Here is a 17,330-nt window from a genome sequence, read left to right as displayed (position 1 = left end):
CAGTCGCAAGTTTAACTGTTTGCTTGGTGCTTGCTAGCTGGACAAATTTTCCGTCTTTTATCCAAGTAATCTGTTCTGTAGTGACAATTTTTAGTGGTGTACGCGTTGCACCCATTTTCGATAGCCGCGGGCTAATTTTACAGGAATACACTTTTTGAATAGACGTTTCAAAAGAGTGTTTATTTTTCGGTCATTACATGCAGACGAACGGATTTGGGAATCTTATGTTACAATTTTCCCACGAAGAGATTATGGTTTACCGCTGTGACCAAAAAGTAACAAAAATAGAAAAGCGAAAATATTTTTAAATAGTGTGCAAGGGATCAGACTTTCATTTTAGCCTAAAATCAATAGCTTGTGTCACGCAATTTTGACTTAACAGAAAAATATGTTAAAAATGTATCAAATTATCTTCCCTTCCCCAGTATCTTGACACCCCTACCGGGTTTGTCTGGTCAAACGCAGTCTCGCTCGACTTCTGAATTATATGTCAATGCCTTCAAGTGTCACACGTTCTTCTGTTTATTTATCGTCTATCAACAATCCGAACTCACAAAAATAAAGAAACTGAGATTCATAAGCTACAGCTCTAGTCATGCTCCGCAGTATTCTGCTGTTATCAGAGTCATTTATCAATTCAATTCTTCAGCACATCAAATAGCCTATTTCTCGTCACCTCAATTAAAAGTATAAAACGGAGACTCTGCACATGGAATACAGTGCTTGTCACCAATTATCATCGTAATTTGTATAGTTCTATTAAGAAACCTGTTCACTGTTCAGTTGAGAAGTATTTTTTGTTCAACCGTTATAAGAACTGAAAAACAAAAGTTTTAAATAATATTTGCATGCAGGAAGCATATTTGTATTATGTTTGTATCTGCAGCAGATGGAGTTAATTAAATGAACGTTTCGACAGCGTGGCCTAACGGTTTAGACTTAGGGGGTAGTTGTTTCGATGACCGTTAGCTCATTGGTTACGCTTTGGACTCAAGATCATGCGGCGCTGTTTCGGCTCTCGGGGTGTGCGCTTAAGCCAGAGATATAAAGTTTAGATAGGTTATAATATACATAGCTTAGGCAAGTTATATACAACTTGGCAAGGTTGGCAGTGGTAGCCTACTATTTTTGGTGCTTAGCCTACGTACCACAAATAGGAAAATGTCACACTCACATGGAGGTATAGGCCTATATCTCCATGGCCATACCAGTGTACCTACTGCACTGAGGAGACCGGAAGGTCGAAACGGTGTGCACTGTCTGCAGTAATAGCTTAGATATAGATATAAAGCTGCTTAAGCAACGCATTTCAGGACTGCGCTCCATTCACCGGCACTTAGTGAATGGAATTATTCCCCGAAAACAACACTTTAACTTCTTCTCTTCTTGCCTATAAAAGACTTGGTCAGGTCTTCCACATTCAATTACAGCAAGGTGGTGCCTTTCCATACGACAACCGAAGTTCCCGGCCTTGAATTAGACATGAAGGGCGCATGCTCTGGGTCGGCATCACTCTGTACAGAATGGAGTTGCTTAGAGCTCTGTGAGGTACAATTGCTGTCTCGATTTGTTGTCATTCGCTTGATTGCAAGAATGAATTACCAGGGCTCACCACTTAGAGGTTGACAACTTGAGCCCTAGGCCTATAAGCTATAACACTTCAACAACAATCGGAAAACTTCACTCTGCCAACCTCGTTAACAGCCATTCGTTAAGAGCCTCTACAACTAAGAACTTTCTATAAGAGCCTCTACAAGTAAGAGAAACTACCAAGAATAATCTATCAAGGCCTTGTCAGTCCGAGGATAAAGATTCAAAGCCAACCAACCTTGGTTCGATTTTCACTCTTGCCAGCAAGAATTAACTCTCTGGATGAGTGCTAAAAAGGTCACAATGACTACAGTCAATTGTTTCATTGGGGAAATGGCCCTCTGTTTAAAATATCTCCCGCTCAAAACATCCCATCTGCTGCAGCGACCGACAGATTCCAAATACCCCCCAAGGATTGCGACGCCGTTTATTATGTGTTTTGCTGATCTTGTTCTCTAGTATCCCGTAATATAAAATCCCTATAGGCGGCATAGGCCATGTACAAAGTCACTGCCTCGAAATCAGGAAATTTCCGCAAAGAAATTGATTGATTGATTGAATCTTTATCCTCGGACTGGGAAAGCTTCTTGCAGAGCTTAATCCTGGCAGTTTCGCATACTTGTAGAGGCTTTGAATCACTGACGCAGGCCCGGTCACCGAGATTGACAGAGTAAAGTTTCCGATCGTTGAAGTCTTGTTGCCGGGGAACTATTCCATCCATTAGATGCCGCTGAATGGAGAGCAGTCCCTTACGTGCGTTGCTCAAGCGCACACCCCGAGAGTCGAACCAGCGCCGCTTGATCTTGAAGCTTCTTCGTTTCAGAAGTGACGCGCTAACCAATTGAGCTATCGGTTCGTAAAAGATCGGTCGCTTTTGAAAGATTGTCTTTGGCTTTGATCTTCGTTTTTTTTCGTGCACATAATCGGGGACTAAGCTATGCGAACAGACAAGCGTTCAATTGTGCACTGTTTAGCTACACTGGCATTGCAAAGATACCACAGAAACAGCAGTGGCCGAGTGGTTAGCGCATTGGGCTCGCAGTCGAGAGCCTGCATGTTCGACTCCAGCCACCCGCACTTGCTGTTGTTTCTCTGGGCATGACACTTTACGATAATTGCCTCTACCCAGTGATCGATTTCGAGTGATGGGTAGTACCAAATTTAAGTCATAAGTAGAGTAGACAACCGGAAACAGACATTGCCGTCGGCTGCAGCGTGGGTCAGGTGTACGTCGGAAGGCGTACACCGATGCATAGCGCTCAAGTCCGCTTTCCTGCAATGCAGGATAAAGATAAGAAAAACAAACAAACAAAACAAACTTTGGCTTGCATTTCCCACAGTTCCCAGCTTGATTGAGCTTTTATTTGGTAGAAGTTAATATGACCATTTTACTTTGAACAATGAATCGATCAACGATAAATGTAATTGAAGTTATATTTAACTATAAAACGAAAAACTGTGGCTTTATTAATTCCCTAACTAAATTTTTATACTTGCCCATCATAGTTTTTTGATCTTTCGTTTTCGCAAACTACTTTTTTTTCTGTACCTGTTATATTTCTCTTATTTTTAAATTGTAGATATCTAAACGGTGATGATGTGAAAAGGTGAAGTTGTGAACCTTTTTCCGAGCAGGTTTTCGAAAGAACACAAAAAGCGACAAGTCACCCGGCAGAGGAAGAGGAAAGGGCTAAAATGTCTTAATGCAGTGATGAATGACAGCGCATGGGCGATTGGGAATAGAAGAACTGAAGGAGGTTACAAGCTGTGGATGGATTTAGATGATTTACATAGGGTCCAAAACGAATCAATTGAACAGATGATGATGTTAAGGCTGATCAAACCCAGCTTTTCTTCCCTATTAAAGACTGGATAAAGAGAAAGCTAACCAGGTCGCCATAGATTCGTCATGCAGGTTTTAGGTATCGCGTTCTGTCAATCTGATTGAGGGAATCTGTCCTTGGACCGAGAAAGTTTTTTTATGCTGGCAGCTTCGCATACGGTACTTGTAGAGACTTGAACTACTGACACAGGACGGTCATCGAGTTTGGCAGAGTGGAGTTGCCGATTGCTAAAGTGTTGTTGTCTATGAGTTATTCCATCTATTAGGTGCCACTGAATGGAGATCTGTCGTTGATATGCGTTGCTCAAAAAGTGCACACCCTGAGAGTCGTCCCAAGGCTGCTTGACCTTGAAGTTTCGTTGTTCATGAAGTCAGGCGCTTAACCTTGAGCTATCTGGACAGGCACCTTGTGTTTATTTACTGAGAAATAGAAGACTGAGTGAACATAACATAGTATATATTCATTTAACTTGGTCCACCCCGATAGCTCAGTTGGTTAGCGCATGACTTCTGGAATGAAAAAGCTTTATGATCAAGCGACGCTGGTTTGACTCTCACGGTGTGCGCTTGAGCAACACATGTTAAGGACTGCTCTTCATTCAAGGGCATGGAATAATTTCCCGACAACAAGACTTCAACAATCGGAAACTTCACTCTGCCAAACTTGATGACCGGCCTGTGTCAGTGGTTCAAAGCCTCTACAAGTATGCAAAGCTGCCAGAATTAAGCTTTGCAAGAAGCTTTCCCAGTCTGAGGATGAGATTCAGTAAATCAATCAACTTTATGTTTAGAAGTGAAAACTATATTCCTGTTGAACTAATTAACCAAATACCGGTAGGCAGTGAGAAAATGTCAGAATTAATGTTATAATTTGTTTGCAGTGTTTATGTAAGAACAAAGTTTCTCAATATGGATAATGTAGAGCCTAATGAAACCACCCCATTGCTTTGCCAGAATTCAAATCATTCTTCAGTTGCACATGACCCTTGCATACCTACAAGAAGCCCTCAAATTTCTCCACTAAATCAATCACAGTAAGCTGGTAGTGGGATAGATATTATAAAAGTACGTTTATTTGAATAAAAACTGAAGAAGCCATTTTTATGGTGGCAAAAAACTTTATCATTAAATTATACAAGTTTCTAAACTTGACTAATTATGTTTAATCGTTCGGTCGTATCCTAAATCAAGCATCTTTTTGTAAATTTTCATCCTCAACAACGTCAAGAAACCAGAACGTTCAGAAGTTGAGTGACATCAGCATCTATTTCATCACTTAAAATAAGTTACCTTCATACTTTGTTTAGTTGTTCTTGTAGATTGTATTGTGATGTGTAATAAAAAATTTTTCACCTCATTCAATTTATAGCACTACCGTACCGGTATATCATTGTTTGAAAGTGGTTATGTTTACAAACATTTTATGTTTACATTATGTTCATAAATATTAAATATAGCCAGTTTCATGCAAATTATTTTTTAAAGAAATGATGTGGAAGCTCTTGCAACTTTGGCGGCTGACAAAAAGATGTCTGATCCCCGAAGAACATTCTGTCTAGTGATTACATTTGATGTCCTTCTAACTGGATTACTTTGGCTCATTGAAGTTGGGGTAAGTAATCAAGATGCTTTGTTGCATTGTTTTATTTATTTTTCATATAAAAATGAGTTTTGTCAAATTATAACATGTTCAGACAAAACAAAGTGTGGTAACTTTAACGGGTTTAACATATAATATTTATTACACGACAAAATATAACATATTTAAAAATATACTCAAACATTTTCGACACGTACTTATGTCCTCATCGAGAATTATTTTAAATCTGCAATATACATAAAATGAAAATTTTTATAAGATTAATCTGACTATGCACTATGACTGTAACGACACTCCGGACTGAAAATCATAAACTGAACAAGTGATACAAGAAAAATGACGAGTAATTAATATGTCGGAAACAGATCACATGAGGTGTAGAGGCATGTGACAAACCAGATATACATTGGTATGTCAACCAGACATTTATTGACAAGGGTCAGGGAGCACTTAATCCCAAACTTAACAACTAAAATTGCAATTAAAGAGCACATCGCCTCTTGTGAAATGTGCACTGACAATGTCTTGATTGACCAATTTAAGATCATCTCTCGAGGTAGATCTGAATTTTAACCTAAGATCATGGAAGCCTTAACATTAACAATTAAACCTAATAATTTTGTATCGGCAGTTATTTACCTGTGGCTCTGGTTTCCGTTTGTGTGTGTTTTAATTGTTTGTCACATACCTCTATACTATAGTCTACAATACATCTTATGTGCACTTGTGTAACTATATATAAATTATATGTTTACTCCTGCAGTCTAGCAGTAATAACAACAAAGAAAAGATGTTCTTCCAAGTACTTCAAGAACAAGTTACTGCTTACTCAGTTCAAGCATCATTGTTTGACATTGTAGTAAGTTGTCACTGTTAGTTGTTTGTGTCAAGTGTACATGTATCATAATATTGGAAATTTGAATATTTTCTTGATTGATTTGACTGATACACTGTTTCTTGGGAACAAGTCATAAATATTTTGTTAGAATTTACAAGCTGCAGTTGTTTTTCAGCTTAACTTTGTGAAATTTAATATTTACGGCATTTATCATGTTCAGTATTTGATAGTCAGCAAGATTCTTTAAGAAAAACTGTCCATGATACAAATCGAGTTAAAAGGCACTGATATAGTGTATTTTCAGATGATCGCCTGTGTTCGGTTTCTGTTCTTGATCTTTTGGTATGGTTTATTTCGCATTCGCCATTGGTGGCCTGTCGCTATCAGCACAGCACTCAGCGATGCTGCACTTATTTCCAAAATTGTTTTGATTTTTATGGATGTTGGAGTAAGTAGCTATGGCTTGAAAAATTTCTCACAATTGTGACCGTTTATTGTGCCTTGCACTGTACATAATTTCTGTTCTGTAATACGTTTTCTGTTTACGTGTGTATACCATTAGTTCTGTTTGATTGGTGGTCTAATCTACTTTTTACTTTTTAGGTAGACTAGACAGTTACGTTGCAAGCTTTCAATTTGTGTAATTCTAGGCTGAATGAAAGTAGCTTGTTCGTTTGATAAAATCGCATGTTTTCCAGTCTGGACAATGGACATGAAATCACTAATATTTACTAGACTTACCGTACTTAAAATCACGTATGGTCAGTTACTTTGTGCCTGTGTGCTGTTTTTTGTTGTCAGTTTCAAGTCTGCGGTAGAAGTAATCTTCTTTGTCAAATGACTACCAATATAAATGCCCTAGCAACCACAATTTAGTTGTTTACCCTGTTGCAGCCCCTGGACGTACCAACGACTGTTGTTTGTATTTTGAGTAACTTTGTTCTTACTTGGGTGGAAGTGTGGATCATCGACTTCAAAGTGCTTCCTGCAGAGAAAAAAATTGCCAAACGTGAGAAATGCTACCTAGGATGTTGGCAATACAAGAGAACTTATTTTAATAAATAAAAAGATTATTCAAAACTGTTATGTTTTTTAGTTTTTATCAGCTGCTTTGTTTTTATTTTCGCTAGCTTTGTGATTAAAACTAATGGATGTTCGTGTGTAGGAGCCACTCAGGAATTACTGTATCAGTCGTTTCCGTCTGTCCCTAGTATGGTTAGGGATTGGGAAAGAGGATCATTGTATGATTGCGGGACACATTCATACCTGGAGACCCGTTCGTTTTACACCCCGGCAGCAACCCCAGCACGTACGTAGCTGCACTCATTCTATGAAATCTCCAACGGCCGCCCGTAACATGATGCTTAGTCTAAAAGGTTTTTCTCGAAAAGTATTTCTCATTATTTACTAACATGTGCAGTCTGCATAATATTATATCAATGCATTTATTGAGTTACGTTAAGGATAGGGTATTATAGGATATTGATATTACAAGACGATAGGATATTATATCAATGAGTTCCTTGAGTGTGATCTCACCTTGATTCTATCCATACATGATACATAATTATGTGCTGTCTTGATGCTACTGGAAACGCAGGGTAAAATGCTTTATTCGCAGATCAACATTTTCTATTCATTTTTTGCGATATTATGTTTTATAAACGAGTCATTTCAGGATCAAACGATTTGATGCTTTCTTATTAATAGAATAGGTGTGTGGACTAGGGCAAATTTGTAAACCGTAGGTTGCTGTTGGGTTAAGATACAGGGTAGAATTAAATCAATAATAAAGCAGGAAGGTTTCTCAAGAAGAAATTTCACTTCGAAAACAATAAATTCTCGTTTCGGTTTCTCAAATGTTTTGTCCTAGAATAAATACTTAACAGCAAATCAGCCATTTTTTACGTTGATTTAACGTTTGCAGATGGTCGATGTAGCCCTCATCTGTAAAAAATTACTGATTTGCTGTCTGGGAAGAGGAAGATGAGGCAGTGACTCATCAACGCACAATTTTGTTTCGAACAGCTTAATTATAAATAAAACAAAATGGTTCCCCCTTGCACCTGTCAACTCGATTGGTTCCTTAGCTGGCCGTGGCCACATAACTGACAACCCCGTTTTGCTGCCCATACTTTGCACATATTACCGGTGATGGTTGTTAAATTTATCCAATAGCCAGACGATTTGAGAAAAACAGTTGGTCTGACGGTCTGTCTGCGATAGCAATCCACAGACACCAAAATCCGTCGTTTTTACATTTGCAACAAAAAGGAATTTTTGAATGAAATCAACTTGTGAAATTGCATCAATGTAAAAATGACCGATTTTGCTGTCTGGAGTACCCAGAAACAACAGTTTATAAAAGCAAAAAAAGCACTCGGCGCGAACAGCTGAACGGTGCAATTAACAGCTGAGAGTCCTTTGTTCTGCAGTAGATCACGTGACCACAGTAATGCGAAAGTCACCAGACCATGGCGTTCAGGTCACATATCGTATTGGATTCAATTGATATAATTTGATGCGCCACGCTGCGATCGACATGGAGGGCTACAACGGATTAAGTCCACGATTAGTTTCCTGCAACATTGGGATGTAACAATGTTTACTTACCTTTTGAGAACAATAGTTAAATTTCAATTAAAAACTTTCGTATAGTGGGCTAAAAGTGTTAATTGCAGGAATTAATGTAGTTATTGTGCACCACATTGACGGGAAAAATTACAGAGTGATATTAATCGTAGAGCTTTGCTACTCTATTTCCGAATAGCCTTTGATAGCGCTCCTAGAGTTTGAGGTAATTTCGTTGTTTGTTGTTATTAGCATTTGAATCAACATCACCCAAATTCGGTTTTGTCCCCTCTGTTAGTGTGGTCGATTCTTTATTTGCAGCGCTGGTCTCCATCTCTTCTTCCTCTAAGTTGACCTTGTCGGTCTTATTAATTTTAAATTTACTACAAAACAAGCTATGTTTAAACGTTAGGATAGTTAGGGTTAAAAATGTCGTTTCTATTTGATTGTTTAATGTGGCAGCATCGGAGATCTATGGAGAGCAACTGCGACCGAATCATTGCTGCCTGCCCCACCAGCTGACGCCCGAAGAAGCGAGAATAGTTCAAGTCGGGAAGGAAGGCTTCGGACGGTTGTGGGAAATGTATCAAAACACTGGCAACTGGGAAGTAGACAAAGTTGTGGTAAGTCTCACCATGGTCTGACTCAACGACATTCGTGCTTGAAAGCCAACAAAGCGCGGATGAATTTGATCACATATATCTGCTTCAGTAGAACAGCAAAGTCTGTCGTTTTCTGCAAGCAAATATATACATTAAAGCCATCTCATTGCTATTTTGTTCTATAGGGCAACGGCGATGTGGTGTACACGAGTGAATCTGCTGAATATGGAAAGTCGTTCAAAATTGAAGCTCGCATCGATGGAATATCTCCGGATGTCATATTCAGTGTAAGTGCACGGTAACGTAGAAGTTATGTTTGATTGATACATGGCTTGTTTTTTTATTTCGTGACTTACTCGTGATAAAGAACAGGAAATAACAATGCAACATTCTCATTTCAGTTTCCTTTTTTCTTTTACAATTAACCAACCAGCGTATTTCATCCCAGACAGAAAATAGTTTCTGTTCCTTCGTTTGATGATGTAAATTGTAAAGAAACAACTTTTGCCTCTTCTGAATACCACCATCCGCGTATCTTTGGACAGTTCATTTGGATCGATTAAATAGCGGCAAATTTACAAAAAATATTATTTCATTTCGAATTGAAACGAAAGATTTCGAAATGCTTTCGTATCAAACAGCCCTCATTGAGAAATAAAGCATATGCCGATGTACGTTTGTTCTGACTTCTCAGTTTAGAAATATACATTCATCTTTTTATTATTCGTGTTAGGATAAGCACTGAAGAACCATTAAAGGTTTCAGTAAAATTTCTGTTACTCCATTGCGGTAAATTGTGTAGCTCAGTATGAAAAAATTGGTCTTGCAATAACCCAGTTGCTAAAAGGGTTAAATTCATAAGTTTAAAAGTTGTTCATTTTCTTCATCAAGTTATTAGTTTAGGCTAAACTTTGTATCTTCCATCTAGTCGCTTTTTCATTGCCTCAGCATGAAAATGTTTGTATTGGTTGTATGGTTGATAATGATGACACATAGTTTGTTTCTGTTTCTTTAGGAAATCCTGCTTCAACCAGAAGACTTGCCCAGTTGGAACAAAGCAATTTCTGAAGTGAAGGTAAAAAAAGCTTTTTTGTCGTTTTACATTGAAATACAAATGCTAACGTTTAAATGACTAACATTAATCTAATGCGAACTTGTTTACCATGTTTTGTGCGTGACAGATATTGAAGAGAGTAGGCAACCACACATTCGTCAGTTTGGAAGTGTCAGCTCCAGCTGCCATGGGGCTAATACGCAGCAGAGAGTTTGTCACTGTGCGCCGCATTGAAAAGCGTGGGAGTTATTACGTTGGTGCCGGAATAAGCACTGACTGTTGCGACCATTTGGTTCCAAAGTCCAACTACATAAGGTCTGTAGCTTTGTTTAGCAAACAATGTCGGGTATTTTATTGTTTACTAAAATAAAGTAATGAGAAGGTTTTCTTGACCTAAACGCTAGTCTGCCTGTTGTAAGCTTTTATTACCAAAAATAGCAAACATTTTTATTGTTTAATGGAATATTTTATTTTTCTGATGATTGAGTTAAGTTTATGTTCGTTGACTTCACTTTTTTTTTTCTTTTTCTGTCTGTTAGATACCCGCGCAGGACGTTTTTAGAGAAAATACGTTTTGATACTTATATATTGCATAATTTTGTTTCACATGTTCATTATCGAAGTGCGCTACTCCATCCCTATTCTAGCGCATTCCCGAATCAACTCATTTCAAATCACCTACGTTGCATTCTAAATCGACTGCTTTATTTTGAAAACATTTTAGGGGGATAAACGGCCCCACAGGATTTGTTGTCTATCCAGATCCAACAGATAGAAACTCCTCTAATTTTGTCTGGATTTTGAACACAGATCTTAAGGTAAGGAAGCTGATTTATTTTGTTTCCAGGCAATTAAGCATTTAATCAAACAGTTTTTTTCTTTATAGCGATAAGCTTACTTTCATGGAATTCTTAAGATGCCACTGTTGGTCTGTGTTTTTTGCGTGTTTCTCGATCGGCTTGTTATAAATTACAAAATACCCCATATAACAAACAGTGGTTTTGCCAAGTGTGCGATCTTAGCTGCTTCAGATGATTTTATCACGTGGTCGCCACCAGATCATTGTCTCTCTATTGTGTTGCAACAACTTCCCGGATGACAACGTCATCACGCAGTATGGATAGAATTGTAATCAATTACCTGGAAGTGTTGCCAGATGAGGAGAATTTCGCTCCCAATTTGGGAAAATTGTAAGGTTGGAATGAAAATTGGGGAAAAATGTTGTTGTATAAATTTGGCAAGCAACAACCGAAAAACAAACCTCGCCGAGAAAATATCAGATGTCGACGAGGACGTACTGGGATAGAAGAATTTCATTTGTGAACACTGCCGCCATGACTTTTTACGTTTATTGCTGGTTTGTGCAGTTGTTGAGAGCATAAACAAGTCATCTCTGCAAAATATTGTAACAATACATCATATATTTAGTTATTTACGTTTCTGCAACGTTGTTTAATTTCTTTTCAGGGAAACTTATCTCGTGCTCTGGTGAACCGCAACTTGACACAGACATTGATAGATTTCGTTGCCGCAATGAAAGTGAGGTTGCAAAGGGAGTGATTGGTCTCCCAGACAGCAAATCAGTCGTTTTTTTACATTGATTTAACGTTGAAAACGACTGATTTGCTGTCTCGGCTCTGAAGACGCCATAAATATCATCCCCGTCGTGTGTGTTAACACAGCGTGCTGTGCAATTTGATTTCAGCTTGTTGGTTGCTGTTGAAATGAGCGACCTGGTCACCACACGTGCTTCGTCTTCACACGTGTGAGTGGAATGTTTCTCAATCATCAGTGGAGATGTTGATGGCCCAGTTTTGCTGTTTCCTTTTTACATTGTTTAGTAATGTTGCGGTGATGAAAACACCGCAACATTTGCTCACTTTTGGTCTACGTTCTCTCACACAGACCTAAAGTTGATCCACTGACTGGGTTCAGCGGGTTGTGTTGCTTCTTTACTTTGTTGCTTCTTATTGCTAATCAGAAGGTAATATTGTTTTGAATCTTGTGAGTATGACCAATGTGCTGCATCGTGAATATTGCAACGGTCCAGAGGTGTCCAGGGTTGCCAAATGATGTACACATTTCCAAATTTAGCGTGTAAACGCCAAATTAAAAGTTAAGCGTACAGCAATTAACAATACCGGTAATAATCTAGGCATTGTGGGCTACTTAAAATGTTAACGTTTCAGTGCAATAATAACCTTGTACCATTTGAGTTTTAGTGCCAGCATTGCGTAAACCATGTTTCCTTAAAAATTCAAAGATGGAATTTTCAAAGTTAGGTTAGGAAGTTATCGTCCTTTTGTATGAATTAATTGCTAAGTCAGCATAATTGTCAATCTGACCCATTGGTGTATTTGAAAATGGTTCTTTGTAGAAGTTGGTAAATAAACGACTTAGAAATCTGGCAGCTTGTGGATCTGCATTATGCATATCGATACAAACACTACCGGAGTTTCCAATTGATTTTTTTCACTAACTCTACGAGAGAGCACCATTGCAAGTACATTAAAGTGTCAGATTGACAATCATACTCAATGAAGAAATGCATTGGGATGGTAGAACGCTCAACGAAAGTTTTTGAACCTCGTATTTCAGTCTTTGTGTTGTTTCAGCATCTGGCAACCCTGGTTGCCCAACGCGTGCACTGTCAATCAAACGACTGTAGTTTATAAAGTTAAGAACTCTAAAATTCTCAGAATAGTGTATAATTTCTTTCTAGTGATATCAAATACTTATAATTCTTTAATTTGACGTTTTGGTGCAATTAAAAACTTATATCAGGAAATGAGGCTACGCAGTAAGTTACTTGGCAACTTCTGGCGTAACTACTGCTTTGTTTTTGTTCATTGATTTTACCAACCGGTCCCCATCCGCAACCTGGTCTGCTTGCAATTGAGTGGCAACCTGTTTTTACGAATTGTATATGTTTTACCACGGCTGTGGAAACGGCAACTTTTTATGCAACACTGGCTTTCATTTGTGTCACTTCGACAAAATGCTTACCCTGTTGAAGTAAAGGTTTAACAGGCTGTTTGAAATCATGTTTTTTCTGCTGTTTACCTTATTGTTAATGATTTTAATTTTTTTGGAAAATTTTAGCTCTTATTAACCAACAAATCAGTCCTTTTTTTACATTAAATCAATGTAAAAACACGTTTGCTTGTATTCTTGCTAGCTGAAATTTGGTTTCTAGTTTTAACGTATCCTTGCCAATACTTTCGTCCGCGTTTTAAACTCATATTACTGTACCAGCACGAAATGTGCCAATAAATTTATTCTTTGAACTTCAGTTCAGTTGTTTTTATTTCTGACCATCATATCAAAAACAATACACGTCAACATAGCAAAGGTCGAGAAAAAGGTAGAAGCGACAAAACGCGAACGTTAAAACGTGCTTGTGACCAAAGTAAGTTATTGAGTTGAAAAAAAATTTGGCACGGTCGCAACACCTTCAGAAAAATTTAAGATGTAAAGGGAAAATAAAAAAAATAAAATGTTACAAAAAAATAAAATAAAAAACATAAATTTAGGCTATAGCTTTATTAGCCCACATAGCTTTACCTGATATATTTAAGATTTGTATGGACAGTTGCTATGAAGATCGGCCATGGTGCGTTATCAAGAGTGCTGATGGTCGTAAGGGGAACACGTCTTGATGCGTTTAGCTCATAGCAAATAAGAGCAAGGCAGGCAAAGAAAACCCCACAAAGAAATCCTACCACGGGCAAAGCCATTTCAAGCGCAACGCACCATGCCTTGCACGAATCACAAAATAGATAGACCATAACTTGACGACATGAAAACAATGACAAAAACAAATAAAACAAACTAGCAAAAACAACATCATCATCTTGCGGAAATCCAATTATACCCAGGAAAGTACTTATGTCTTGAAGATATCAAGCGTGCTTTGTTACAAAGTTGCGTTGATAAAGCGATAATTTTAGACCCCAGTCAGCTAAACTCGTCACCGATCCAACGTTAGCAAACGTTGAATTAATGCAAAAATGACAGGCATCGCTGGCTGGGATGTAGTAGTGGCATGTCACAGTAATATGAGAAATTTGGGTTACGCCTACCGTATGCTTTACACGTTAAACCAAAATAAAAGTAAAAAAAAAATCCAATTCGGCATATTACGTAGAAAAAAATTGCAGACAAACAGATAATAGCATGACGATCCAGTCCAAGACATTAATTAATATAAAAGAAAACAACTGGTTGGAGCACATGGCCACCGCTTCACCGAAAGATGGCGATTGGTCGAAGAGGATGGAAAAACTTCTGCAGACTCTGTAGAACTTCTGTGGACAATAAACACAAGAACAAGAAAGCCAGTAGGAGTACCTACAACCTTACTATTTTGCTAATAAATCTACACACATTGGCCTATCATTGCCGGGCAAAGAAATATTAGTATGTTTGGTGTATGTAATGCTTAGATAGGATTATTTCAAGGAAGATTTAGCTTGTTCATTTTTGATTTAAAGCCTTTTACAGTTTTACATTCATTTCTTATGGTAGTTGGAAGCTTGTTCCAAACTGTTGGCCCCATGTACAGTATTGATTGTTTGCAGGTGTCAATTCTGCAATATAGGAATATATGGAGAGTTACTTCTTGTTGTTAGGCTACTTGATTGTTTACACATAATTATATCATTGAATGTTGTGGGAAGTAGCTTTTTTGAATATTTAAACATGAAAGTTGCAATCTCTCTATTTTTCATGTGGTAAATTGATTTTAAATTATTGAGTTCCATTATACCTTTTATGCTTTCTCTGCGGTCAATGTCAAATACAGTACGAAAAAAGTTATTGCATGTACGTTGCAGCTTTTGCAATGTAGTTTTGTTTCCATGACACCATGTTGAGATACAATATAATATCTGACTTTCAACTAGAGAATGGTAAATGGAGAGAAGTGCTTGTTTGTTTAGGAAAAGTTTAATTTTTTTTGTCACGCAGAGTGTTGATCTTATTTTTTGAAGCAAGACTTCCATATGAGATTTCCATGACAAATGCTCGTTTACAATTATTCCCAGAAACTTTATTGAGGCAACTTGTTCTATGTAGTTTTTTCGAATATTCAAGGGTGGGTTGCATGATAGTGGCTTGCTACCTTGACTTGAAAATAATATATGTTTGGTTTTGGTGACATTTAGAGACAATCGATTTGTTGATAGCCATTGATCTATGCATACAAGCTCTTGGTTTGCCAGATCATATACAGTAGAAATGGTTTTATTTTTAAATATAATGGTGGTGTCATCTGCAAACATAATTGCAGTTCCGTGTTGAAGGCATTTACGAAAGTCATTTACATAAATCAGAAATAAAAGAGGGCCTAAGATAGACCCTTGTGGGACACCCAAAGATATGTTGTTAACATTAGAAGATAGTGTGCCATTGAAAACAACTCTTTGTTTTCTATTACTCAGGTAACTCATGAACCAATCATAGGCCACGCCTCTTATTCCGAAATGATATAATTTAGCTAGCAATATTTTATGGTCAATGGTGTCAAATGCTTTCTTGTTCTGAAGACTTGGGAAAAGTTGAAAGCTTGGCTTCGGTTGGGATCAGAAATTCTTGCATCATTTAAAGTTTTTAAACGGTACATCTCAACGTTTTTGTCTTGACGAACCACCCCTTTTGGTACCCTCGAAGTGGTCGTGGACTTCTAACAAAAAGCTAATCTGAAATTTTAGCATATCGCATCCCCCAACGGAAACAAATGTTTCAAAAGCTTCGAATCATCATCAATCATTTTATTTTTCGTTATTGACGCGTCCGGGACGAAAAAGGTACTAACTACAAAAGTCGATATAGACCTACCAGCACGTTAATGAACGGGACACGATACACTTAGGCTGCTGTGGAAGAATTTGCTCAAGTCGAGACGTAGGGGAGATGTGGGACCATTGGGCCAAAATTTGATCTTTTTTGTCTGACGAGTTTATTTCGCTTCAACACGGAATGAAATTAGGTTTCAAATGAAATTAAAGCTTTATTGTTAATGTTGGAATTAAAATTAATTTGATAAAAGATGTTATTCGGTAATTTTTTTTGCTTAAAATGTTGCAGTATTTTGGTCCAAAGGTCCCCAGGGGTAGGGACCTTTAGACCGTCCTAGTGGGGCCTTTGGACCACTACACCTACATTCCACTGAACAAGCTCAATCAATGCTATAACTGTGAACAAAAACGAAACACAACTTTATTGAAACAAAAACTACAAATTGGGAAATAACAAAAAATCCTGCCTAATATATAGTCACTTTTCACAATCCATACTCTTCCAAGTCTATGTCGAACTTGAAAAATCACGCCAAACGCTTTGTGGACAATGATGTTGGTTGTGATAAGACCAACAAGTCTTCTGCCTTGGCACTGGCAATATCTTCTGCTTTGGCACTGTCAATCACCATAGTCCAAAGGCAGCCTGATTAAATGGTCCAACGGTCCCCTTATCCGCCATTTTTTTACAAAACTAAAAAAAAAATCAGAAGAACTTGCTCTTTAATTCAACTTTCCGTCTAACTCGTAACGCAAATTCTATCAGCTAATAGTAGAAAACAGAAATATGTAAAATACTTGTTACGTTTTTGAACTAGTTAAGTTTGAAATAAATCCGAAATATTTACTTTTACCCTGTCAAAACAATTTTTCTGCCTTAAAACTTTAAGCACTGCAGGTAAACCTGATCTGGACAAGTAAAGGGTTTCCAATCAAAAAGGTAAACATTTTAAGGTAAGTTTTAATTTTTAGCCCCCTTTGGTATTTGAGAAAAGTGTCATGGTCCAAAGGTCCCGGTGGTCCACAGGTCCCACATCTCCTCTACTTATGACTTTGACGAAGTTACATTATAAGCTATATGTTGGCACACAGGATCAAAAATCAGTAATCTACAGGGTGATCAAACCAAGTGTAGACAAATATTATTGAAATAGCAGTAGCCTACATCCAAACAGAAAAAATTTACACAAGAAAAATACTATTGTGTACTTGACTGCATGAGGCACGCAGCGAATCAGTTCTAAGCAAATAAACAATATCTTACCTTAAAACCTCTTTTCTAATTGAGTTAAAGCACTACCGGTATCCCATTTTATCTGAAAAGTTTTCTGGATTTTGCAAGACGACAATAAAAAATATACTCACAAAGTAAATATTTTGTTTTTTCAAATTACGCCATAGTCTTTCGGGTAAATTCATTTAATTACGTTTTCA

General features: G+C 37.6%; 1 protein-coding gene across 2 annotated transcripts; it reads left to right on the top strand.

The window, feature by feature from the left end:
- The first annotated feature begins 4,322 nt into the window (after positions 1-4,322).
- LOC145777069 (stAR-related lipid transfer protein 3-like) lies at positions 4,323-13,390 on the top strand. 2 transcript variants are annotated; one of them, XM_082588355.1, is made up of 12 exons: positions 4,323-4,467; positions 4,919-5,045; positions 5,797-5,892; positions 6,176-6,319; positions 6,766-6,880; positions 7,037-7,180; positions 8,905-9,065; positions 9,230-9,331; positions 10,060-10,119; positions 10,226-10,413; positions 10,823-10,916; positions 11,566-13,390. In XM_082588355.1, exons 1-12 carry the CDS (start codon positions 4,343-4,345, stop codon positions 11,656-11,658), a joined length of 1,449 nt encoding a protein of 482 aa, XP_082444481.1. In that variant the 5' UTR covers positions 4,323-4,342; the 3' UTR covers positions 11,659-13,390. The 2 variants fall into 2 exon arrangements, with proteins under 2 accessions (XP_082444481.1, XP_082444482.1); XM_082588356.1 differs by having other exon boundaries at positions 4,363-4,498.
- Positions 13,391-17,330: the final 3,940 nt, after the last annotated feature.

This window comes from Aplidium turbinatum, chromosome 9 (assembly GCF_918807975.1).
Source record: "Aplidium turbinatum chromosome 9, kaAplTurb1.1, whole genome shotgun sequence".
In the NCBI taxonomy this organism is placed as follows: domain Eukaryota; kingdom Metazoa; phylum Chordata; class Ascidiacea; order Aplousobranchia; family Polyclinidae; genus Aplidium; species Aplidium turbinatum.
This window is presented reverse-complemented; position numbering and strand designations above follow the sequence as displayed.

Excerpts from the sequence above, each read along its gene's own strand:
- LOC145777069 (XM_082588355.1), top strand. The coding sequence starts at position 4,343 with ATGGATAATGTAGAGCCTAATGAAACCACCCCATTGCTTTGCCAGAAT. Across the intron at positions 5,893-6,175 it reads CATCATTGTTTGACATTGTA|ATGATCGCCTGTGTTCGGTT; the intron begins GTAAGTTGTCAC and ends GTGTATTTTCAG. Across the intron at positions 7,181-8,904 it reads CCCGGCAGCAACCCCAGCAC|CATCGGAGATCTATGGAGAG; the intron begins GTACGTAGCTGC and ends TTAATGTGGCAG.